This window comes from Primulina huaijiensis, chromosome 4, assembly GCF_012295235.1.
Source record: "Primulina huaijiensis isolate GDHJ02 chromosome 4, ASM1229523v2, whole genome shotgun sequence".
Classification (NCBI taxonomy): Eukaryota; Viridiplantae; Streptophyta; class Magnoliopsida; order Lamiales; family Gesneriaceae; genus Primulina; species Primulina huaijiensis.
In genome coordinates this window covers 23,081,333-23,105,892 of record NC_133309.1, presented here as the reverse complement: position 1 = coordinate 23,105,892, position 24,560 = coordinate 23,081,333, and the positions used below count along the sequence as shown (strand labels likewise).

The following is a 24,560-nucleotide window of genomic DNA, read 5'->3' as shown; positions in this document are numbered from 1 at the left end:
AGTGATTAAAAATTCAATATTAATGACAAGTATTAATATAATTCTTAAATAATTATATTTATTTATAGTAAAAAAATTAAATTACATTTTTTTATTTGATTAATTCATATTTGTCATGCCAATTTATATTTTATTGATCGTTAGAACTTAAAAGAATAAGAGACCGAGAGCTTGGCCCAATGGTCTCACCGGAATTCCCTATGTATTAGAATCAAGTTCGAGTCTTCCTCACCCCTAGATTAAGATATAAAAAAAAATTAAAGGAATAAAGTTCGATTCTATGTCAATTATCAATATAATATTAACTATGACCGTCAAATTATAAAGTTCGATTTCTTTCGAAAATATACGTTAAAGAAAAAGATTTTATATTTAACTGACACTGAAATTAACCTCATTTTTCATTAAATTTTTTGTTGTATTGGCTTTCCAATTTCCAAATATCTGAACTATATTACTCAATTGATATAATTAATATTTTTAATGAAATTAGTAATACATGTCTATTTCGTGATGGAAAAATAAGTAATTCCATTAATCAACAAGAAATACCAAATTGGAATTCATCCTTTATAACAACATATTAATATATTATTAGATCTCACGTGCAACGGTCTCAAGATTTATATCTATGAAACATGTCAATTGGTTCATAACTCCAATAAAAATGTAATATTTTTGACATTAAAAGTAATAATTACATTTTCACTCAGATCAGCATATATATTACATTGTTTCTTCGTAACATAACTAACAAAAAAAATGATAATTTTGTTGTGAAAATAATACTTTGACATTAAAAATTTTAATAGGCCGAGTTGGCTTGAAGATCCGTATGAGTTTTTGTGTTTGTGTTAACGTGTGTCTATATTTATATCATTTTTTATGTTGTTTATCAAATGTGCTTTTATCACTAAACCAAATTTCGTGTTCAAACTTTCCCAACAAAAGAAATAAATAACTTTTTTAATTATGTTCACCCACAAAATGCGAGCAATGAAAATCAAGGTTTTAAAAAACGTGAAACGTGGGAGTAAAGCTTTAAGCTTTTAAATTTAAGTGAGAATAATACGAGCTTATGTGTTAAAAAAATGTTTTCAATTTAAAATATAATTTAATTATGTCAAACAAATTAATTAAGTAAATAATGTAAATATAATAAATTAAATTGTAATGCATTAATTTTTTGTCAGATTCTAATTCGATTTATTATATCATTCATTTAATCTCTTATGTCATAAATGCAAACTCAATTTAAGTTAACTATTTTAAAACATTAGCATTGATATCCTTGTCTATTATAAAGTGTAAATATCTAATGTGTATTTCATCATGATTATAACACTTAGCTATCAAATATATAAATTGCTATCATTATTTGCTAGTAAAATTTCTAATTCATATTTCTCTTTTCTTTTTCATCTATATTTCTTTAAAAAAAATGTTGTGTTTAATCGTTATTAAGCATTATTGTATATTGTTAACATCACTTACTAATAAAACCACTAATTTGTGTTCTTTCTTTTTCTTATTCATCAATTTCGTTTTTAAAAAGTCGCACTTAAACGTATTTAATGACGATTCATATGGTCAACTATATTTGACCTTTTTTTTTTTGATGTTTTTGCTAAAACAAAGCCCTTAATGAAGCTTCAAGCTTAAACGGGGTATTTATTAATCAAGTTTTTTTAGAACATTAATCAAAACGAGTCAAGTTCATCGGACCAACCCGTTTCGCCGTGAAAAATAGGTTGGTTGTGTTATTATCAGTGGCTCGTTTGAAGACGGGCCTAGACAGTCCAACCCATTTGGGTCGAGGGTCGGTCAGGTCGGAGAGGGGAGGGGCGGCTCGTGATTTTTTTTTTTTCATTTTTTAAATTATATTATATTAAGAGTTTATGTGTTGTTGACGTGTTTTGAAATGATTTGTAGATGTAGATAGTATTTTGAATGATTTATATTATTTATGATAGTTATTATATTTGATGAAATTTAAAAGAATTATATTATTTATAATGTGTGATGCATAATTGATTAATTTTGATATTTTTTATAATGATAAATATATGGTTATGGGTTGGTGAATTTTGAAAGATATATTATTTATAGTAATTTATGTATGATTTTTTCGAGGAAAATAAATTCGGTATTTTTTATTTTTGTCAGATTGGCTCGCTTAACCGGCAACTCGTAATGGGTTGGGGTTTTCTTAGCCCGTCAACTTTTAGACCGCTATATCCACTACAGTTTCCACAAAATTCTCGAACTGGAATGTCAGCATCTAACAACGATTGATCAAGGTCTTCACCGAATAAATTTTCGAACTAATACAATAACCTACAAATAATGTTAATAAGTTAGAAGATAAATAATAAGTTTTTCTCATAATAGATTTATTATGTCAGAAATAAAAATCTTGAACTTCATGGGGGTGAAAGAGAAGTAAATCAAAGCAAAGCCTCCACAAGCCCACAACCACAAATTCAATGTTGGAGAGTGTAGAAAAGTGCTCTTTCACACGCTAGTTTGGGACCCTTTACATTTTTTAAAATATATATTAGATTTTGCGCAACAAAAAATTAATATCATCCGAATTACTGTGGTATGATTATGATATCATGGTTAGACAAATATTATCCAATTAAACTATATGCTTTGAAATCTATGTTTTGTGGCATTTGTGATCAAAGCATAGGAAAGACTCCACAATATCCATGTGGAGGAGTGTATAATAGTTATTAAAAAAAACTTTTTAATGGCATGCTATTACGGGTCGGTCCCTTTGGTTCTATAAATGCGACACATTCCTGGAAAATTCTTCAGTTATATCAGACATATTTTTGTAAGAGTTGGGTGGTGGGAGGGGAAAACGTTGTTGAATCTACCGATGGAAGGAACCAGCAACAGTGGGACTGAGCTGCCGGGGAGTCCAGAGATTGATGGGCAACTAGTTTTAGCTTTGAGAAAGTGAGTATATTGAACAAAAAATTGCTTCTTTGGGTACTTTTTTTAAATGATTCTTTCGGTGTTTTCCCTCTGAATTTGGTGTTTTGAATTGGGAACCGAAATGGGTTGTGCTTCTTTGCTTTGAATTTGTGTTTTATAATTGATTGTGGATATATTCTTTGATATTGACCAGACCAAGATTCTCCCCTTTTTGGTCTTTCCCATTTCTTTTCATTTGTTGGTTAATTTTCAGGATGATGGAAAAGGAGATGGAAGTGGTGGTGATAAATACTTTCCATAGACTCATTCTGCCCATTATGGAAGATTTGATTAGTAAAGTTGTGAGTAGATATCTTGTTCCAACTTGTAGTTAATTACACTATGCTAAAGTGATTGTTTGTGTGTTTAGTTTCTCATTATGTATTTATGCATTTATGTGGTTTTTTCATTCATAGTTCCTCCTCTTGTTGTTTGTTGTTGTTGTTCTTCTTCTTCTTGGTATTATAGATTTTATAACTATTTGTAAAATGGCTCGATCCTTTGAGGGCATGTGAAACCAGGACAGCGCCAACGGCAAATCATTTTTTTTTATATATTTTCGGGTTTTTTTTTGGTCTAATCACTTCAATTATTTGAAAAAATATTGTATTTAGTTATTTTAAATTTGTTATGAAACCTAGTAGATTTTGGACAAGGAACCTCCTATTTTTCAAAAAATGATCCAAAATTGTTATTAGCTTTGCTTTAAAACGATATTAATATAAGTAAATTTATTTATAAAAAATAATTATATACACCATTTTAAATGTGAATTAAAGACATAAATATATAAATTTATAGATAGATATTTGATGAAATAAAGTAATAGCATCGATGCAAAATCTGTGAAAAATATAATTGTTGGTTAGAGATGTCTTTTCAATTGTATTTGAATTGATGAATTTTATTTGATGGATAAATTTGATGAGTGAATTATTTCATTAAATAGGTAATTGAAAAACAATTAAAATGAAGTATTTCAGATCTCTCAGTTGGAAAATTGCCTGAACTAGTTAAGTGGATTTTTATTAATGATTTGAAATCATGTGCCTCTAAATCCTTTCATCCAAATGTGATTTGATCTTATTCATGTAGATTTATAATTTTTCTTGACCTTCTATGATCTCCTTTCCTTCTTTTCAGAAAAGTTTTCTTTGATGTATGCTAGGCTTAATCATTTAAGCTGTAATTTAATTTAAAGAAAAAAGAAGAAAAACTCAAGTATAATTATTGAAAATTTATCACTCTGCACAAGAGGGCATACTGTTAAATGAGATATCACTGATTAGTCTGCTCGTAAGTTCGAAATTTCTTTCAGCCCTTAGATTTACTGGTCCTGACCCCACTCTTCTTTTCCAGGTGAAAGAAGAAATTCAATCTGCAGTTATGACTCATGGCATTGGGTGAGCATAGTTATTTGATGAGTTATTCACTTTATAAATATTCGAACTGAAAATTGTCTAACTGGAATACATATACTATGCGAGACTGGCAACATAGGAAGACATGTGTGCATGCTGATGTGATTGTAACCATTATATCTCATTATACATCTTTGTATATCTTTAGGAACCATACACATGAAGCAACTATGTCCACTGAAAACAGAACTTTACAGCTGAAGTTTTTAGATGAAGTTTCTCTTCCTGTTCTGACTGGCAAGGAGATTGAAGGAAAAGGAGGCACTGCCATGAGGTTGGCTATTGTCAATAATACGACAGGGGAACTAGTTACTTCCGGGCCCGAAGCCTCGGCAAAGGTTGAGATACTACTTCTTCAGGCAGATGATGATGATGACAATGAACACAATTGGAGCACCGAAGACTTCGATAATAAGATCATTAGGGAAAGTGATGAGGAGAAACCACATGTTGCTAAAGGTATGTATGTGCGTCTCAAGGAAGGGGTGGCCATCTTATCTGATGTCAAGTTGGGACATGGCTCTATCTGGAAGAAGCGCTGTTCTTGCCGACTTGGAGCAAGATTGGTAGATAATTCTAATGGGAGTAGGGTGAAGGAAGCATGGACGGAGTCATTTACAGTCGAAGACCGCCGAGGAAAATGTAAATCGCTCTTACTTTATTTTCTTGCTATTGTCTGTTCATTTTAAGAATTTCATATTGCATAATTGTGAGTTGTAGACTCAATCTGGATGTTTAGGGTGGTTTACATGTTTTCACATTAGAACCATATGGAGGTAGTAGCAATACTGCAATACTGTTACGCAAAATGAAAATGTAGTAGGCAAATGGATGCAGAAGCTGGTATGATTGATATCCCTACTCCATTTATTAGGATTTATGGCAAGTAGAGGTTTATCAACGCGGCATATATACTTTGCTTGTCAGTTAGTTGTTCTTTATGGCTTTCTTGTTGTCCCTGATTTTCCTGAAATTCCTTGTATGTTATTAAGTACTGTTCCAGTAACAGACATTTTTAGAACGTATGTTGGGTGGGTCATAATCAGATATGTTGGAGGCATCGAAAGTTTTTTAATGGGGCGTCGGGAGTTATTGCCAACATGATCTGTCTTTTTTTTACCAGTTTTCTTTCTATTTCCCTTTAGTCACTTCCGCTTTCTTCCATTTATTTTCTCTATCCTCAATTTTTACGTTATATTGAAAGCCCTGTGTCAAATATGAAAGAAGACAATATATTGTTAGTTTGGCTAACAATCATTTTCTCTTGATGGGCATTCCTTTTCGCAACTACTGTATGATTTGTGTTACCAGTATTCTGTTATGGTCCCCTGCAGTAATTGAAGTGTATTTTAGATAGTTGTCCAATTACAAACACTATCAACCGTAGCAGGCCACATTTAAAGAAGACAGCTGTTGGAACATAGTATAACTCCTGTGTCCTGTTTTCAGTGTATGGAAAGCATCATCCACCATTTCTTTCAGATGAGGTTTGGAGATTGGAAAAAATTGGCAAGGAACGCTGTAAGCGCCTGTCCGAGGAAAACATTAAGACAGTACAAGATTTTCTGTTTTCACTCTCTGCTGATCCTCAGAAGCTAAAACGAGTAAGTACCTTTGTGGCTCTGTACTATCCTTTTCTTCATCATACTTTCTAGAATAAATAAATTATAAATGCTTTTACTTTTGCCTGTTGTTGTACATTATCGAGTATAGACTCCTAGGTATTAGTCAGCTAAATGTAGTCTAACAATCAGTACTCCATTAATACTCCTTTTTGCAGTTTAGTCTTCTATAACTTGCAATCATGATTTATGAAAAAGGAAAATACATGACATTTTGAGTTCATAAAGTCGGTGTCTTTATTCTCTCTCGCTTTCCTTTTCAAAGGAAGTTTTGTGCATCTGAACTGTCTACATTGCTTAGCATGATCCGCAGAAATCTTGTGCAATATCTACAGGTTTTCGGATGTTCTAAGGAGTGGAAGGCCACAGTGGAACATGCTCGAACGTGCAATATTGATGATAAAAAGATTTCTTTATATCGCTCTCCTACTAAATTTAATTATATTGTGGCTTTTGATGTTGTGCCCCAACTTCTGGGGATAGTCCGCGACTCTCATTATGTTCGTCTTGACAATCTATGTGAAGTCGAACAGGTATTCTTTTATGATATATAATATTTCATCTTATTTAAAAGGTTTTATTAAATGAGGAAAGTGGTCATGTTTTACTAATTTACTTATATTTGTTTTCTAATAGGCAAATGCACGGGAGTTGTTTTTACTTGCACTTGAAAATCGAAAGGACATAACTTCTGTTGATGATGAAACTTCTCTTGTGCAACAATTTCCTTATGAATCCTGTGACATTTGTGTTGCCACAGACTCTGTACGTGATGATGAATATGCTCCGATAGAACCAGATACCGGTCCTTCTATGTGTCCTTCAAACAATGTTAGCTTGTTTGTCTCAGAAAGAATGCAACAAATATGTGATCCATCTTTGCCAGTGCCTGATCAGGGCCCTAGTTCTTCAACGAGTGCTCTTGGTTATAATCAAGCCTTAGGTGATCCATCTTTGACCGTCCCTCATCAGGGCCCAAGTTCTTTACCGTTTGCTCTTGGTTTTAATCAAGCCTTATGTGATCCATCTTTGGCTGTCCCTGATCAGGGCCCAAGTTCTTCGCTGATTCCTCTTGGTTCTAATCAGGCGTTGTGCGATCCATCTTTGATTGTCCCTGATCAGGGCCCAAGTTCTTCACTGATTCCTCTTGGTTCTAGTCAGAGGTTTTGTGATCCATCTTTGATTGTCCCTTATAATGGTCCAAGTTATTCACTGATTCCTCCTGGTTCTTGTCAGGCCTTATGTGATCCATCTGTGATTGCCCCTGATCAGCCAATTTATTCACCAATTGATCTTGGCTTGTACCAGGCCTTATGTCATCCAACTTTCACTCTCCCTGATCAGGGGCCAATTAATCCTCTGAACGATCTTGGTTCGAATCAGGCCTTATGTGATCCATCTTTTGCTGTCCCTGATCAAGGCCCAATTTACTCATTGATTGCTCTTGGTTCTTATCAAGCCTCATGCGATCCATATTCGACTGTCTGTGATCAAGGCCAGAGTTCTTCACTATTTGCTCTTGGTTCTAAACATGCCTTGCATGATGCATCTTTGTCTCTCCATGATCAGGGACCAAGTTCTTCAGTGATTGCTCTTGGTTCTTATCAGGCCTCAAGTGACCCATCTTTGACAGTCCCTGAACAGGCCTCAAGTGACCGATTAACTGATCTAAATGATTTATTTGAACATTCTGATGACAATGAGCTGATATCTCTATTTTACCATCATAACAATAAAAATTCTAAAACTCACACTAAATCACATTCTGTTCAACGATGTAATGCCGGCAGTATCCGATTCTTTGCGGCTGTGGGTCTCACGATGTGGGTATCTCGAGTAAGAAAGAGGGTTATGGGTTTTTGCGATTTTGATGTTCAGAAGAGGCAGAGGATCGGTTAACAAGCTGCTGATATTGTGTTTTCTTACGGTATTTCTGGTATGCTATAGAAATGTCACTTGTATCTAGTTGTAACTTGGAGTCAATTATTGGATGTTATATATGTGTTTCATGAGTCAACAGTAACACTTTCTAACTTCTTTTCCCATTAAATTCATTTAGTTGCCTGATATTGTTATCTTACAAAACTGATGTTGAGAGCACAACACAGTTGCAGTGATCCTGAGGATGCATTGCCACAAGCAAACAATTGTTGAAACACTATCAATATAACGGTCGAGGATGCATGGCGCCGTTGGTGGATTGAAGAGAGAGCGCTTAGCTGTGGTGGCCGACTGGTTTATGACTTCCAGGTTTGAAGAAATTTGGCTATGTCTTCGAGATATGTTTGCCATCGTAAGAGTAATCCAGTTACCGATCCTTCTGTGCATATCAAGTATGCCATGTTCTAACTGGTGCATAGATACAGGTTGATTTGGGTAATATTTGAGGGGGGAGTTGAGAGCAAAAACATGCAATTGAAAAGGTTGAGTCTGTGGCAAACAGTAGGAAATGGATCTTTGGAACTCACTAAATAATCCTGAAGTCAGGAAGTAGTTCGAACGTCATGTGTCTACTGCTATTGAATTCACAAGGAAGCATCAAGGACGTGGATCACAAAAGAGACGAAAGGAGGTGTTGGGGTTCGTGATCTTAGAAGTTGGAACAAATCTTTAGTCTCCAAAGTTCTTTGGGATATTCAATAGACAATCTCTTTGGATCAAGCGGATTCGCCATGTTCACTTATCGAGATGCGACATTTGGACTGGGACTATGAAACATTTTGACTCTCCTCTAATTAAGCGGGTTCTTCTGATTTGAGATGAAATTTTGGTGAAAGCTGATTCTCCATCTCATGCGGCAACGACTCTAGATTCTTTGTTCTTGAACGCCGCAGGGACGTCTTGCCACTCTGGATCGTCTTCCCTCTGTCTTAGAAAAGGGTCGCAATCTTTGCTATTCAGGTATTGATAGCTTGGATCATCTCTTCTTTGTGTGTGTGTTTCAGCAAATGCTTATGGGGAGAGTTTGTGCTTTCCTAAGTTATTCCGCGACGACTGTAAGGAGCGTGTTGAAGTGATTCAAGAAGACCTTCCGGGCCACTTCCAAGATTACAAAGGCCAGATTGCTTGCTTTCTCGGCTACTGTTTATTTCATCGTTTGGTCTACTGGGAACGCCATGATCTTTGAAGGAGTTATTGTTGATTTAAATAGAATGTTTTTTTCGCATTAAAATGCATGTTTTCCGATGTATGTTTAGTCTATATCCCTGGATGCACGTTTGGATGATATGGTTCTATATTAGTTTTATTTTATTGAAATAATAATTAGTTTTATTTATGTTAGCTATTAATGGTTATGGACTGTATTTATCTGAGCCTGCCTGGTGTACTTTATATCTTCTGGGTTTTTTAAAATTAATTTAAAAAAAAATTATTTTCAAAAATAAAGTGAATGATGAAATTTTGCAAAATTAAGACAATTTTTTTGCAAAACTTCACCAAATGACAGACGTAAGGCTGCCATATTGCAGCGTCTGCTGTCAAAAGGCAGCCAATGTTGCTAATTTTTTTTTTAAAATTATTTTTAAATTTTTATTGTTTTTTATTATTATTATTTGCTTTTTTTAAAACATGGACACATAACTTATTTAATAAAATAAGACTTGAGACTACATAAGAAAAATAAGAGATTAAAAAAATTATTTATTTAAAAAATAAAGAAAAGTGTATATATGTATTGGTTTCACTTATTTTTATTACTAATATGGTTGATAAAAATAATAATAAAAATAAACGCATATTAAAATAAATAAATAAATAAAACATTTTACAAAAATTAAAATGATACAAATTTTTTCGAAATTTCGCCTATTTTCAAATTAGTCTACATATCACATATAAAAATTTGGTTGACCAATATATGGAAATAATTTGAAAAATAAAAAATTTCGAAAAAAAAATAGTATACCCTTTTAATTTTTTTAAAATAAATTCTTTTATTTAATTTAATAATATTCCAACTTTTTTCCCATTCATATTAGTAGTAAATATAAAATAAGTTAATATATACATTTTTCTTTATTTTTTTGAAAGCTAAACCAATACATATTTAAATAAATAAAAAATTTATTTTAAGCTCTCTTTTTTTATGTGGTCTCAAGTCTTATTTTATTAAATAAGACATGTCTTTGAATTATAAAATAACAAATAATAATAATGAAAAATAATAAAATAACAAAAAAAATTTAAAAAATAAATAAATAGCAGCTTCCTTTGAAGGACGCTACTGTCACTGTGCAACAGCCGTTATTGTGCAAAACTCCATCATTCACATTATATATATTTTTTAAAAAAAAAAAACATATCTTCTTTGATTGAGTGATGTATTTTTATTTACTGAAAAAAAAATGTATCACTCGATGTGCTGGATTATATTAGCTTTTACCAAGTCGATTATATTTGTTTCAATAGACAACTTTGTTTTCCTCCAAAGAATATATTTTACAATGTTTTCATCTATTCAGCATTGTCTTAATTTGCTCTTCAATAACCATATCCAGGATGGTCGCAGTGCCGAAAACATCTACGTCTTACAAACCTTGATGTCTTCACATAACTCATTCTGCAAACACAAGAAGAGTAAAATTTTGAAGAGAGCAATAAGAATGGCGCCATTACATTACGCAAAGCAAACGAAAACGAAAATGGTTATCATCTTGAATGTGAATAAATAAATTGCAGACCTTTTTCTTCCTTGCTTCTAAAACTTGTTCTAGAGGCGGTCGACCTGAAACATCACACGTAATTTCTTTACTATTACTGTCTAAAATAATGCCAAACCGTAAAGCATAAACAAGGGAATTGCCCTTAAATGTTTATGGAAGCCAGTAGCAGCATAAACCAAACATGAACACATTGGCGACGAAATGTGCTATCCACATGGTTTCAGAAAGCAATTGTTCGAGTGGCTTATACTATTGGGAGGCTCCCTCACTCAGAAACCTAGTTGCTTAGGTATGAATCTTCTTTCAAATTTATGGCCTAACAGATGATAAATTCAATTCATGTTCTCCGGTTCTGAACAAATGAAGTTGCTTCTGTGCATCAAAATATCAAGACTGGAATCAGGTTCAAACAAGAACTGTACTGACCTGTAATAGGAAGACGATACTTAGCCCAAACACCATAAATAGCATCGGCGATACTTGTAATCTGCGAAGTGTCAAATACATGCCAACAGCTGAGAACTTAAGGAACCTTCCATGTAAGAAAGAGACAAAAAATGGCGATTGGATATAAAATGTTCGACTATATTGAAGGTGGACATACAGGTTCATATTTGGTAATGGCATACACCCATCCCAAGCCAACAGCTTCATAAAGTTTTCTGAATGCCTGCAATCATCCATTTACTGAGAATGACTGAATTTCAAGCTGCACTTGGTAAGATTCAATGAAATTATATTGTCTAACGGTCTCAGAAAGGGCCCTAGGGCCGACACATCATGTTTGGTTTTAGAATCCAGTGAAGTGGTGATACTTCCTAAACTAGTCGTACAGCTAAATTATATAATATGATCCTGCTTGAATCTCGAAAAGTATTGCTACCTGGAAGCAAATGGCAATTTTGTGGTTCAGGTTCCTGTACACAGGTGACAAATTCCGAATCCAATGACCTCGAGATGGAGACACTTCTTTGGGACCCCGCTTGCATTTTACTTTAAGGTCGTGATAAATTTTCTCAATTTACATTTTACGTAGAGCTAACAATAAAAGTCAACACGATCTTGCTTGAAATCAGATCAATTCTAATGTTCGTGATTGCAGCATAAACAACATCAACTGACTCAAGACTTAACAGCTTCAAAGGTTTTCTTAAATAAGTTCAGAAATAATTGGTGTTTCCAGAAGGCAATACGCAACAAATTATTAATAAATGAGCGATACAGAACATTTGAAGTAAGACTATCTATGGGAACATGTAAATTATATGAGAAATACAAGCAAACAATGCAAGGAACTCAATTATAACACACAAAACAGGAGAAACAAATACAGAAAACCTACCACAAAAGGCAATATAATTCATAGCTTTGAAATAGAAATATAGATGGGGATATACCTCAACATCTGTTACAACAGTGTTGTCAGATAGAATTGCATGAATACGTCCCATTGCCTGAATTTTGAAAATAAAAAAACTCAGCTAGCATCGATGAACGTGCACACCAATGCATGTGATTTAAGTGTACAATACACTACTGCATCATTCTCCTAACAGCCTTTTAGAACTCATTTCTTCCACCAAGTGTCGAATCTTAAAGTCATGGAGGAGATCCGGCATTAAATAAGATATATTAATTTGTCTAGATTCAAAAAATTGAATTTTATTACTATCATATGTCAGTTGTAGAGGAATGGAGAAGCAAATTAGACATATGCAACCCACTAAGCAGGACATAAATCGTCAATGAAGATCCACACATTTCAAAACATCACAAGACAAATGCCAAATCACATAAAAGATTGTCGCAACTCGAAAGAATTTAAGGAAACATACAGTTTTGTAATCAAGGCCTTGATTATCCTCCGCACGATATGTATCCGAACTTATGTCCACAAATTTTATAGCTCCATAACTTCTATTCCTCTCAAGTAGCATGTTAACCTATGAGGACCAAAAAAATCGCTTCAATCTAAAGATAAAGAGTGATAAATCACGAAATATATGCACATACTACTTCGAAATCAAGAAAGCTAGTATATATGACTTCCAAGCGCATGTCATAGAAAAAAATTCAAATTTCGCTTCTAATTTTCCCCAAGTTACCAGATTTGTACCACAGATACAATTACCTCGGTCTTACAATTAAATTATCAAATCCAACACTGACCTCTCGCATACATAGTGGACATTCTCCATCATAAAGCATCTTAATCTTCCAATTCTCTTTAGATGGCTCCTCTGTTTCTTTCTTGGGAGCCACCGGATCAACTGCCACCCCACTTACAGCCCGAATTCGATATTTCTCTCCTGAACATTTACAAGAGATCAACACATTTCCCAGATTGATACCAAACATACCTTCACGACCATATCCTCAATCCCATAAATGTAAACAAATGAACTCACAGATGGAATCTCAACATTCAAAACATACTAGTAGGCCGGAAAACCTTGATTTCATCAGTACTTGAGGATGCACTTATAACACATGAAAACATATCACACAACCTTAAACGTGAAATAAAATTTTCTTTGATTGTATCGGTTTTACGGTTGAAAATGCACTTATTACACTTCAATACTCATGAAACTCTTAAAATCTCATAAAAAAATTCAAATATAATATCTAACAGACCTTAAATTGATCAAACCCACAACTTTGTAAGGCCGGGGAAAAATCAAGAAAAGCTAGAAATGAAATACAAGGAACTCAATCTTCGTGCAACATCACTTGGTGAACCAAATGCCCCATACCTGTCTGAGAAAAAGGGTATACGCTTGATTGGTGAAAACGGCTCGAAGAAGAGACATTACACGTCGTTCGGAGATACCGAGGAAGCGATAGCAAACATGTGTCCGTTTGTTTCCCGACATAGATTGCTCCTCTGAAAGTCATAGCAAATTTTGCCTGCGTTTTTCTCTTCTTTTGTGAATATTAAGGTTTATTCTGTTATGAAACGACGGTATCGAACGTGGCAAAGCCAGCAGCATCGGGCCAATCTGCTCACATTTGGCTGGAAATTGCCCACATCTTTTGCATATTTTTTCCTTAAATTGAATAATAATAATGCATATGACGATTTCATTAATTTTTATTACTGAAAAATTTATTACAAAAATATCAACGCTCTCAATATTTATAATAAAAAATAATATTTTTCATGAATGACTCAAATAAAATATGGCAAAAACTTGTGTGAGACGGTCTCACGGATCGCATTTTGTGAAACGTATCTCTTATTTAGATCATCCATGAAAAAGTATTACTTTTTATGCTAAGAGTATTACTTTTTATTGTGAATATCGGTATGATTGACCCGTCTCACAGATAAAGATTCGTTAGACCGTCTCACAAAAGACCTACTCATAAAATATTTGTCACACAAAATTGACTCGTAAAACTACTTCACATTAGTTTTTATGTATATTATATACTCGTAAAACTGTCTTCAAATCTAAAAAAAAAAAGTATTATAAAAGACAATAAAAATTTCCACGTTTCTATTTGGATTAATTATCAAAAATCTAATTAAAATCACCTGCAAAGTTATTGATCTTAATAAAATTTCCAAATTTTTTGTGCAAAAATTATTTAACAATAAGAAATATTTTACACAAAAAATTAATTTATACACAACTTATTCACAGATTACTGGTTTTAAATTTTAACTAAAAAAACCTTCTTCTTTTTTAATAAATACATATCATCAACGCGAATTTTGCGAGGATCGTTGGTCTTTTTTCTAATAAAAGGTTTTGTCATAGTAGACAACTCAAATTTTAATACGAGGCCGATGGCTTATAGTACTTCATTTGATATCTGATTTTTAAGTTTGGAACCAGATATCGAGTTCTCTCGATTGACATAAAATGAAATATTCATTATAAATTTTCGTTAAGAAAATCATATACATATTATTCTATGATATTTAAACTCACATATGAAAACATGATAATTGATATAAGAGTCAATCTCCCACAAAATTCAATCTCGATAGTGCAACCTTAGATCGTGTCGATTCATATCTAAGACTATGTTACAAAATTTATAGTGACTGATTGTAAAAAACATTAACTTAGGTCGAATGCGAAAAATGTGATGAATCTTTAACGAAACAAAAAGCTCTCTCTTTCGAAAAGTTTATAGAGCGTATATATTAATTGATATACTATAATCTATTACATTAGCAATTAATTGTCACGTACAAATTAAATTAAACACATGACAATCATCATATAGAGATATAATTTAAAAAAATAGTATATGAATTTGTTGCATAAAATTTTTTCAAATGGTGTGGTGGGGAATTATTGCTCAAAGTCAAAGATGCACATAGAATGATGAGTGAGTTTATTTATATTGGCTTCCCTTTTTTTCTATTTTGTTGACCAATTTAATGAGAATTGAAAAAAATTGAATCATTCCATGTGCACGAAGGACATTCTTCTATAGATTAGGCAATCCAAATTATTTCAAAAAATATATTTTTAATGAATTTTTATTACATGAATTTGTATTTTCTTTTTGATAATTGGTGAGTGATCAAAGTTGTCCAACGATATAATTTTACCGAACCTCGTAAATTCTGGTGTTCAATAGTATTTACACGACTTACTTACACGGATACAAGAAGTATTTCCCAACATTTTCTCATCCCCTTTTCCATCATTTTCTAGGTTATAGATCATTCAGCTTAATATGTTCTTCATATCGAAATAGAAATTATATTGATTTTCGTAACATAGAGTTTTTAATCGATTTTTTTCTAAAAAAATTGTCACTCTTCCATCCAAGAATTCTTAACAAATCATAACGTCACAATATATAGCAATTTGGAAATGTTATCCATCTATATAAAAAAGGATACTGACTGATAACATAATCGAATATTGTTAATATTTCAATCTTATGATATCGTATGATATTGTGATATCAACCCAACCCAACCCAAACCAAACCGAACAGAACCAACAATATTTCAAGAGCGATGCCAATAATTCTATGGCATTTAGGAAGACTTGTGCCCTTGTTGGTTGGTTGGTTTACTTTCAAATTCTTGGTGAGAAAACACACAAAAAAAAATTTGTGGTCAAAATAATTTTACCTTCTGCATTTGCATAAAGATTTGTATTTAATTGGGAAATTATTACAACGTCTTTTTCTGACATCATATATCATTCTTTAATATTTGCTTATAGGCCACAAGGTATCAGTCCGTTTTCAACACGTAATAAGAAATCAGACTATTAATTTCAAATTTATTGCCTTCTTCCCCCACTTTTTTCTGTATCTGCACAATCATTTATTATTGATATATATTTTTCTTGATATTTTGAAAAGTATATTGGCCTTAATTTCCTCATCACAGGTTTTCGAAGTCAATCTTATTTAAAAGAGTGTCTCGAATCTGATACATCGTCTCGAATTTGAGAGAGATCATGGTAGAAGGAAGAAATAAAGACTTGTGAGAATGTTACACCCGGTGGAGAGGATTTAAAAAAAAAAACCGACATCGTATGATCTAATGGTGTTGAGATACGATAGACGATAGACTAAAGTTATTCGAGCGTAAAAAGATAATCATTAGAAAAAAAAAACACTAAGAACTATGTCCTAATCAAGGTTAGGAATCCGTCAGAACACGTTAACTCATTAATCGGTGAATGCTATTCAATTTGTTCTCATTAGCTTAGTTGAGAACTAAGTTTTGGTTTGGAGTCAAATTAAGGTAGCTATGGAATATGCTCAACTCTTGCCATCAAGATTGGTTTAATAGAACATGAGATCAGAATCAAGTCGCTCGGTCTCGAATTAACGAGCGAAAAAACTTATTATTAATGACCAAGATGATTATTAATGACCAAGATGAAACGACGACTCAATTCGTGAGATCATCTAACAGTAAACCCTCCGTTTTGGTTTCGATTTCGCAGGAAAATAATGTCAAAATTCTTATGATTGAGAGATAGTTCCACAAGTCATACTCTTCAAATTTCTTACTCCTACTGCCTTATAATTGAACATTTTCAATGTATATATAATTGATACTTGTACAAATGATTAACAATAACCACTCAAGATTTCGCTTGTCCACATGTAATTAATCATGTGCAATATATATCTAATCGAACTTCTATAACAACTTGTGTCAATCATTTTTCAACCGTCAATACGGTAAAATAAGGTATTATGACGATAGAACAAGAAGCTGGGAGAGCAAGAGAAGATTGCAAATGAAGATTTCTATTACAGAAACTTATCTGATACATCAGCAGCAATTAATAATCTCTCTTTTTTTTTAGTTTTTTGTGGGGTTGGGGGTAAGTTAACTAATCTTCAGAATCTGAATATAGAGACAGAAAGAGCAGAAAACATGAAGAAAAAAGGGGAAGAAAAAATATATATATAAAAGACATAATCAGCTTGCGGATTCAGAGATGCTGTTTAATGCTGGTTGCCATGTTCTGTGTCTTGATGCAGCATTTACGGATGTGTTGTTTCTTGATTTTTGCCTGCCATGGTTCACCTGCTATAAATAAAACCACACAAAGAAAAAAGACACATTTTTTTAGAAATAAAATAAAATTGTTTGAGTTGGGACAGATAATTATTGGAAATATGATCTGTTCATGTATTTTTTGTGTTCTAAAACAATAATTTATATCTAAAAAATTATTCAAATTTTGAAAACTGATAGAAAAAGGGTTGAGGAAAAAGATCAAATTTTTACTCATTAAAACAATAGTTTCTGCCTTAAATTAATCCCAGATCGATTATTTAGTAGCAGAAAGACTTAATGGAAGATTTCAAGATCTCTAGATCTAAATCCAACCACAAATTAGCAGAGAATAAAGGTAAAAAAAATATATTCCCAATTATTATTATTCTTTTAAACAAGAAACAAAGAGTATCTTAACAGTACAATTATTTAATTAATCAATCTCCAAACTTTATGATAGATTATTAAATTAAAAGAAAATAAAGAAAAGAATAACCTGCTTTGTCTTTTCCACATCAGTTCTCCGAACAACTGCATCAAAATCTGAACTCTGTTTCCCTGTAATCTTCTGCTGCTGATCCTGTTTCATCTTCGCTAGCTTCTTGGCTCCCAACCCCTTCATCACCTCTGCCAAAAAGATTGCAAAACATTCATCAACAAAAACTCAGAAACCAAGAAAACAGAACAAGAATCGAATTCATTTCCTTCCTGGGGGGGAAAAAACAAGATTCTTAGTGAAAATGGTAGAAACCTTGGGTGGTGACGAGTCGGTACACATGGCCGAGAACCAGAGTATCCGTCGGCCGGAGGAGCTTAATCCGCGTGACACGAAGTGGGACGTTGCTGTTGCTCGCTCTACTTGCGTAGTCCTTTACAGAACCTGCCGCCAGTGAACCTGCCGCGGAGGCGGAGGAATACAAGGTGGTGGTGAGGAGGAGAGCGACGTAATGGCCAGGATTCATCTTCATGATTTCGCCGACCGTGACAGGCTTGAAGAGGTGATCGACTTTGCCGGAAGGGTGCTGGATTACCAGAGTGGCATTATCTATTGCTTGGCAGTTTCCCATCTGCAAATTTGTTCGGATTTGCGTGTGGGTGTGGAAGAAGATGGAGAGGAATATGAAGGAGACGAAGGATTTATTCGGAGGAATGTGGTGTGGGAGTAATAGATATAGGTCCACACCCAATGGGGTGAGCTATTCTTGGGTATGATGTCATAACTCTAAGTACTTACAACATCCTACTCTGGTCCTGAGTCTCATGAGAGAAATATAATACAATATGAATAAGTTTTTTCGAAGACGGTCAAATATTTTTATTCGTGAGACGAATCAATTATATTCATATTTACAATAAAAATTAATATATTTGACATAAAAAGTAATATTTTTTCGTGGACGATCCATATAGAATATATGTTTCATAAAATTGACCCGTGAGACCATCTCACAGGAGTTTTTGTGAAATAATATATAATGATTCGTCACCATAAAACAATCGAAACATTGTGTTCTGAATGATATACGATTTGGAATGTACTATTATCATCAAGTATAGATTTTGATATAATGATAAACACTTAGTTCTATAAATATAAAGTGTAAATACAGAAACTCTTATGAAATATTATCACGAGTCAATTTTGTGATATCAATATCATACTCGATTTAATTCATAAAAAAATATTAATTTTTATATCTTAAGTAATATTTTTCACTTTTAAGTTGTCTCAAATTTAAATAGGTGATATGCACGATTTTATTGGTGGGATTTTAATTTTGAAATTTTGTAAAAAAAATGAATATTAAATTAATTTAAATTGTGATTTTAATCATTATTATTTTTAAATAGGTATTATTTAATTTTAAAATATTTTAGATTTTGAATCGGATTAAATTCGTTCATAAATTGAAGTTAAATTAGATCGATTTGTAATGCGATTTGATTCGTGTTTAAGCAATGTATTCGATATTTTTTAAATCAATTTTTTTTTAATTTAAACTTCAACAGAGATATAAAATTACATTTGAATCACAATTAAATTTTTTGATATTATTATATTATAATAAATATGACATTACAAAAAATATAACCTAATGATTTCTTTTGAAATAAAAAACCTATTAAGAATCTCATTGTGAGTGACTTTTGACTTGATCTTACTTCTTCACAAAAAGATAAAAGAGTATGTGTCTCACGGATCTATATTTATTAGATAAGTCGATTTGATTCATACTTGGAGTAATAAGTAATATTTTTTACATAAAAGATAACGTTTTTCATAACTTGAATAAATTAATATATACATCTCATAAAATTGATTAGTCTAATTGACTGATAATAAGATAGCGGCAAAAACTTGTGTGAGACGGTCTCACGGGTCGTATTTTGTGAGACGGATCTCTTATTTGGGTCATCAATGAAAAAGTATTACTTTTTATGCTAAGAGTATTACTTTTTATTGTGAATATCAGTAGGATAGACCCGTCTCACAGATAAAGATTCGTGAAACCGTCTCACAAGAGACCTACTCTAAGATAGCTTATCTTGACAATGTAAGACCATTATTTATTTATAGATTTTCGGAGATTTTTGCGGGTTTTTGTTTCTATAAGTCTAGTTGAATTTATGAATCTTGATCTGAACATATAAATTGGGTCATAACTCATCACAAATATAGAAATTTTCTTTAGGATTATTAAATAAAAAATGAAACTTTGGGGATCAAATTAAATTTTTTTAGGGGCCCAAAACAAATACTCGTGCAAATCTAGAGCATGCAAAGGTTCCACAAACTAAAAACAATGATTGATTGTCGCCTGTGAAGTTTTCGTCACTCATTTTTTCGCCTTTTTTGCCACATTAGTTATCATCATCATCTTTTTTTTTAAAAAAAAAAAAAAAATTATACAGAGATATATAATCGCACTATACACCCACAATTAATCGTTCTTTGCGTTTTTCTCCCATCAAAACTATGACCATTTTCTTGACTGAGTTAGAGAGTAAACAATAACTTATCGTTTGGTATGATTAATAAGATAATTATGAATTTTTTCACCGACAATCTATACATACCAAGCATCATATAATAAGCAATTAACTTACATAAACTTCTCATATCTATCTGTCACTCATATGACACGTTAGTTTCATTTTATCGTATCATGTATCTTACGAGTCAAGCAATGTCCAATACATTATACAACAACTGTTAAGATTGGAACTTGGACATAACCCAACCCCAAAAGCTCGTTCAAGAGGGGGGATTGTCCAAGTCCATATATGTAACTCTCAGGTATTTTATTTAACCGATATGGGACAACTAACACACCCCGATCACGCTCAGGAATGAACATCTGGAGCGTGAAGTTTACAAATGACCCAATTATGAGCAGAATGAGTGTCCCAACTATGGTCAATCCAATACATAACGGTAGAACCTGAGCTCTGATACCATGTTAAGATTGGAACTTGGATCTAACTCAACTCCAAAAGCTAGCTCAAGAGGGGAGGATTGTCCAAATCCATATATGCAACTCTCTGAGATGTTGTTTAACTGATGTGGGACAACTAACAACAACCATCAGTTCTGTTGAAATCCCATATGGAGTCAACAAGAGCTTAAACTTTTGAAATATCTCTAGGATTTTCCAGAAGTGTATCGACATATAATCTCTTGATTTAGTTAGGAAAAACAATCGACGCTTAGAACGTAACTGCATAACTATTCGAAACCAAACTAAGAAACAACGAAGCTTAGCAAATGAAATACTAAACTGTCTCTTACTATTTTTCTCTGGATATCAAAAAGATAAAAGATTTAATTTATTTTTCTCTGGATATCAAAAAGATAAAAGATTTAATTTCTAAACATTGTCTCATTTCGTGTATAAATTTCAATAAAAATATGTATAGCACGAGGTCTAGAAGTTTGACCATGTAGATGGACTAAACCTAAAGATTAATACAAAATAATAATATTCTCTCGATCGAATATGGGCAAGCTTCGTCCCGTTTCCAGCTTTATCAAACATTCTCGCGACTTTCAAGATTACCATTTTTCAAAAAATTAGCAATATTCAAATGCTCTTTCTCTGACTAAATGTTTATATTGCTTCCCAATAATTCAGCAAAAAGTTACCCCACAATCACTATTTCGCAAAACCTTTTTGTTCTTTTACAACTCAATGAAATAAATTGCGTCTAAAATCAACCAAATAAAATCAAGATGCAAATATTATATTGTTTAAAACAGAAACCGCCGAGAACTCTTCAAGCACCACTCCACACGAGTGTTGTCTTTCGAGTGTCTTCAACACAGATCAGCAACACAGCAAAGTGATGAATTTATCACCAAAAATCTTCTGCTCAAAAGCGTTCAGCATTTCGTTTTTCTTCTCCCGCAAAAACCACGTTACGCCCGTAAAAGCTTTCTCTATATATATCATTTATTTGAATTAGGAATAAAACTCTTTTATTCAATGATAACATATCTAGTGATAAAAACCAAAGTAGAACAAATTCTATAACATCTAGAGATAAATTAAATCAAATCTCATTGTCTAAAAAGACAAAACTCTAAATCGATATTATCAATATAATATAATTAACTATTAATGTATTCCTTTCAAATTGAATTTCGAACTCGAAACCTCGTCTTAGAATATTCAGATGAGCTACATTAACCTACAAGTCATCGGCCTTGCACCTCGGATTTTGACGTCAATAGACAGACGTTTAAAATAATTCAGCTTCGTAGATTGTAAGTAAATAAGGGAATATATAAAAAAATTATGAATTTATCTTCAAATAGAAGATCTTCTGTGAGACGATCTCACGAATCTATATGCATAAGACGAGTCAATTCGATATATTCATGCAGTGAAAAACAGTATTTTTAACATAGAAATTAACATATTTAAGAGTCGGGTTGGATTGGAGATCTATTCTAAACAAATTGACTCGTGAGACATTCTTACTTGAGTTTTTGTGATCTTCAAAATGAGTTACCAAGAAGTTTATACATCAGAAAAGGATTGAATTCAATCGATTAAAATGTTTTCAATTTTTCTTTGAAAAAATTCAAACTGATAATTATTTTTCACAAGTTCTTGGATATAATCGATTAATATTATTTTATAATGATAAGTTTGAAACAGTTATCCAAGTCCAATTCACCAATAATTTAATGGTACGGCCTATTGTACTTTTGTCTGATAGTAAACTCGATGAGACTAAATGGTGCGCTTGTTTAATTCAAGAATCTCTTTAGTCAAGATAATTTACTGTTCCAATTATACAGAAAATGAACTTTTCAAATATAAATAAATTTTGTGGACCAACTAATTTGATTTTCCAAAACGTTTGATTCTAAAAATTATTTTTTAAAATCAACTCCAACTCCAAACATTAAACACTGATATAATCAAAAGTAAATGATAAATAAATCAGTTTTTGTTAGATAAAAAAATTTATGCAGTCTCATATTCACACAAAAAAATGTTTGTGCACTCTATGGACCCATTTTGCTTTCTCGGATAAAATTTAGTACAAAATATTGAAAGTATGGTACTAATATATGATATTTGAGTACAAAATGTTTCAAGTCAAATGCTAATATATGATTTTTAAGTACCCAAACATGTATAACAAGTATTGATATTAATGACATCTTTTTCTCGAATGAAAATCGATTAANATTTTTTAGTATCAAAACATGTATAACAAATATTTGTATCAATGAAACATTTTTTTTTTGGGATAAAATATGGTACAAGATATTAAAAATGTGGTACTAATATACGATATTTCAACATTAACTCTTTCAATTTAGTCTAATATATGATATGTGAGTATCCAAACAAATGTAACAATTGTTGATATTAATATAGTTGTTTCAATTTTATACTCAAAATTTTATCTTTTGTACCAGATTTAAAAGAATTAGTGTTCAAATATAATATATTAGTATCGTATTATCAATATTTTTGCTAAATTATATCCGGAAAACACAGGCAGACTAAGAGAGTGCAGAATCGATTTTTGTGTGAATCAGATACTGTAGAAAAAATTATCCGATAGAGACTAAACATAAACTTATGTTTGGTTCCCAATAATCAAAACCTTTAGATGCTTATTCGTAAAAAATAAAACTTATTTCATCGACGAGATTTGTTTTAATTGTCATCTTATATCTACCTACTATTTATGATGCATAATAAGCCTATATTAACTATGTTGACCTGTAACAACAAATTCTTTTTTTTGGATATCACAATGACCTCGATTTTGTTAGAAGAACGGCTAACAACAATAGTGTAGAAACGAACTTGAGAGATAAAAAAAATAACCGAAACAAGTGTGATGTTTACAGTATGACTATCGTGTAAAAGAAACAAAACCAAACCGAGGCATGTAGCGTGTACAGTTTCCTTAAAACATATCCGTCCCCTCCAGTGTGTGCTTTAAGTATCGTCTTGGACGTATGTTTCCTAGGATACAACGAAACAACCAGCAGTGACTTAGCACGAAGCACTACTACGGCGAACTGAAAACGTACCTTTACTTTATCACCGAGATTTAACGGAGGTCAAATGAAAAGCTGACAATATGAAATGCAAGAGCATACTTGAAAGAGAAAAGATTTTCATGTACATGAAATGAGAAAATGAATACACTATTTATAAGCCCTAAAATGCACATCAAGAGTCATGCAAGATTAATTAACTCAATTAATCTTCCCATTAACTCAAGAATATGAAGAGCCAAAACTCTTCAACTAACTCAAGAATTTGGAGAGCCAAAAGACACTCCAACATTGATTAGACATAATTTTTTATTCAAACTTCAAATTTTCAACATATTTCTATCTCGATTTCGATTCTAAGACGTATTAGTAATATCAATATTTTTCACTATCTCTTTTCCCACTTTTTGCTCGAATAGCTCCATCAACGTAGATACAACAAATCTTAACTAAAATCAGGTATTTAAACATATTTATTTTGTAAAAAAATCAAAATTAAATCAATTATTTTAAAAATAAAATTTTTTTATTCATAAACAACAAATGATATTTATATATTACAAAACATAAAAACTCATGTCAGACTCACGGGTCAGTTTTATGAGACGGATATTCTATTTGGATTAACTATGAAAAAATATTATTTTTATGTCGACAATGTTATTTTTTATTGTAAATATGAATAAAATTGACCTGTGTAACAATAGATCTATTTATTATAAAAGTATACGTGTACACTTGTATCATTGTACATGCACTTACAATTAAAGGATAAACCCTTGACCATTATTTTTCTCGTGAATGATGATTTTCTTTTCTTTTCTTTTTTTTTTTTTT

The 24,560-nt window shown here is 32.1% G+C and overlaps 3 protein-coding genes across 7 annotated transcripts; 1 reads left to right on the top strand and 2 right to left on the bottom strand.

Moving 5' to 3' along the window:
• The first annotated feature begins 2,683 nt into the window (after window positions 1-2,683).
• Window positions 2,684-9,266, top strand: LOC140975510 (uncharacterized). 4 transcript variants are annotated; one of them, XM_073439250.1, is made up of 8 exons: window positions 2,684-2,967; window positions 3,200-3,287; window positions 4,345-4,388; window positions 4,555-5,048; window positions 5,856-6,010; window positions 6,364-6,561; window positions 6,665-7,964; window positions 8,143-9,266. In XM_073439250.1, exons 1-7 carry the CDS (start codon window positions 2,795-2,797, stop codon window positions 7,925-7,927), a joined length of 2,415 nt encoding a protein of 804 aa, XP_073295351.1. In that variant the 5' UTR covers window positions 2,684-2,794; the 3' UTR covers window positions 7,928-7,964; window positions 8,143-9,266. The 4 variants fall into 4 exon arrangements, with proteins under 4 accessions (XP_073295351.1, XP_073295350.1, XP_073295349.1 ...); XM_073439249.1 differs by having other exon boundaries at window positions 8,137-9,266; XM_073439248.1 differs by having other exon boundaries at window positions 8,088-9,266.
• A 1,154-nt stretch (window positions 9,267-10,420) lies between these two features.
• LOC140975509 (uncharacterized protein At5g50100, chloroplastic) lies at window positions 10,421-13,737 on the bottom strand. Its single transcript, XM_073439246.1, has 8 exons — window positions 13,449-13,737; window positions 12,862-13,001; window positions 12,528-12,635; window positions 12,090-12,146; window positions 11,297-11,362; window positions 11,119-11,179; window positions 10,711-10,754; window positions 10,421-10,589 (listed from the first exon to the last, which is right to left on the bottom strand). The coding sequence occupies exons 1-8, from the start codon at window positions 13,588-13,590 to the stop codon at window positions 10,551-10,553; spliced, it is 657 nt and encodes a 218-aa protein (XP_073295347.1). The 5' UTR covers window positions 13,591-13,737; the 3' UTR covers window positions 10,421-10,550.
• A 3,183-nt stretch (window positions 13,738-16,920) lies between these two features.
• Window positions 16,921-18,430, bottom strand: LOC140975508 (uncharacterized). Of its 2 annotated transcripts, none has more exons than XM_073439244.1 (3): window positions 17,946-18,430; window positions 17,691-17,821; window positions 16,921-17,224 (listed from the first exon to the last, which is right to left on the bottom strand). In XM_073439244.1, the coding sequence occupies exons 1-3, from the start codon at window positions 18,259-18,261 to the stop codon at window positions 17,114-17,116; spliced, it is 558 nt and encodes a 185-aa protein (XP_073295345.1). In that variant the 5' UTR covers window positions 18,262-18,430; the 3' UTR covers window positions 16,921-17,113. The 2 variants fall into 2 exon arrangements, with proteins under 2 accessions (XP_073295345.1, XP_073295346.1); XM_073439245.1 differs by having other exon boundaries at window positions 16,921-17,221; window positions 17,946-18,426.
• Between the last annotated feature and the right edge of the window lie 6,130 nt (window positions 18,431-24,560).

Excerpts from the sequence above, each read along its gene's own strand:
- LOC140975510 (XM_073439250.1), top strand. The coding sequence starts at position 2,795 with ATGCGACACATTCCTGGAAAATTCTTCAGTTATATCAGACATATTTTT. Across the intron at positions 5,049-5,855 it reads CGAAGACCGCCGAGGAAAAT|TGTATGGAAAGCATCATCCA; the intron begins GTAAATCGCTCT and ends TCCTGTTTTCAG. Across the intron at positions 6,011-6,363 it reads ATCCTCAGAAGCTAAAACGA|GTTTTCGGATGTTCTAAGGA; the intron begins GTAAGTACCTTT and ends CAATATCTACAG.
- LOC140975509 (XM_073439246.1), bottom strand. The coding sequence starts at position 13,590 with ATGACTTTCAGAGGAGCAATCTATGTCGGGAAACAAACGGACACATGT. Across the intron at positions 10,755-11,118 it reads GTATCGTCTTCCTATTACAG|GTCGACCGCCTCTAGAACAA; the intron begins GTCAGTACAGTT and ends GTGATGTTTCAG. Across the intron at positions 10,590-10,710 it reads TAGAAGCAAGGAAGAAAAAG|AATGAGTTATGTGAAGACAT; the intron begins GTCTGCAATTTA and ends TTGTGTTTGCAG.
- LOC140975508 (XM_073439244.1), bottom strand. The coding sequence starts at position 18,261 with ATGGGAAACTGCCAAGCAATAGATAATGCCACTCTGGTAATCCAGCAC. Across the intron at positions 17,822-17,945 it reads CCGACTCGTCACCACCCAAG|AGGTGATGAAGGGGTTGGGA; the intron begins GTTTCTACCATT and ends TCTTTTTGGCAG. Across the intron at positions 17,225-17,690 it reads ATGTGGAAAAGACAAAGCAG|CAGGTGAACCATGGCAGGCA; the intron begins GTTATTCTTTTC and ends TTTTATTTATAG.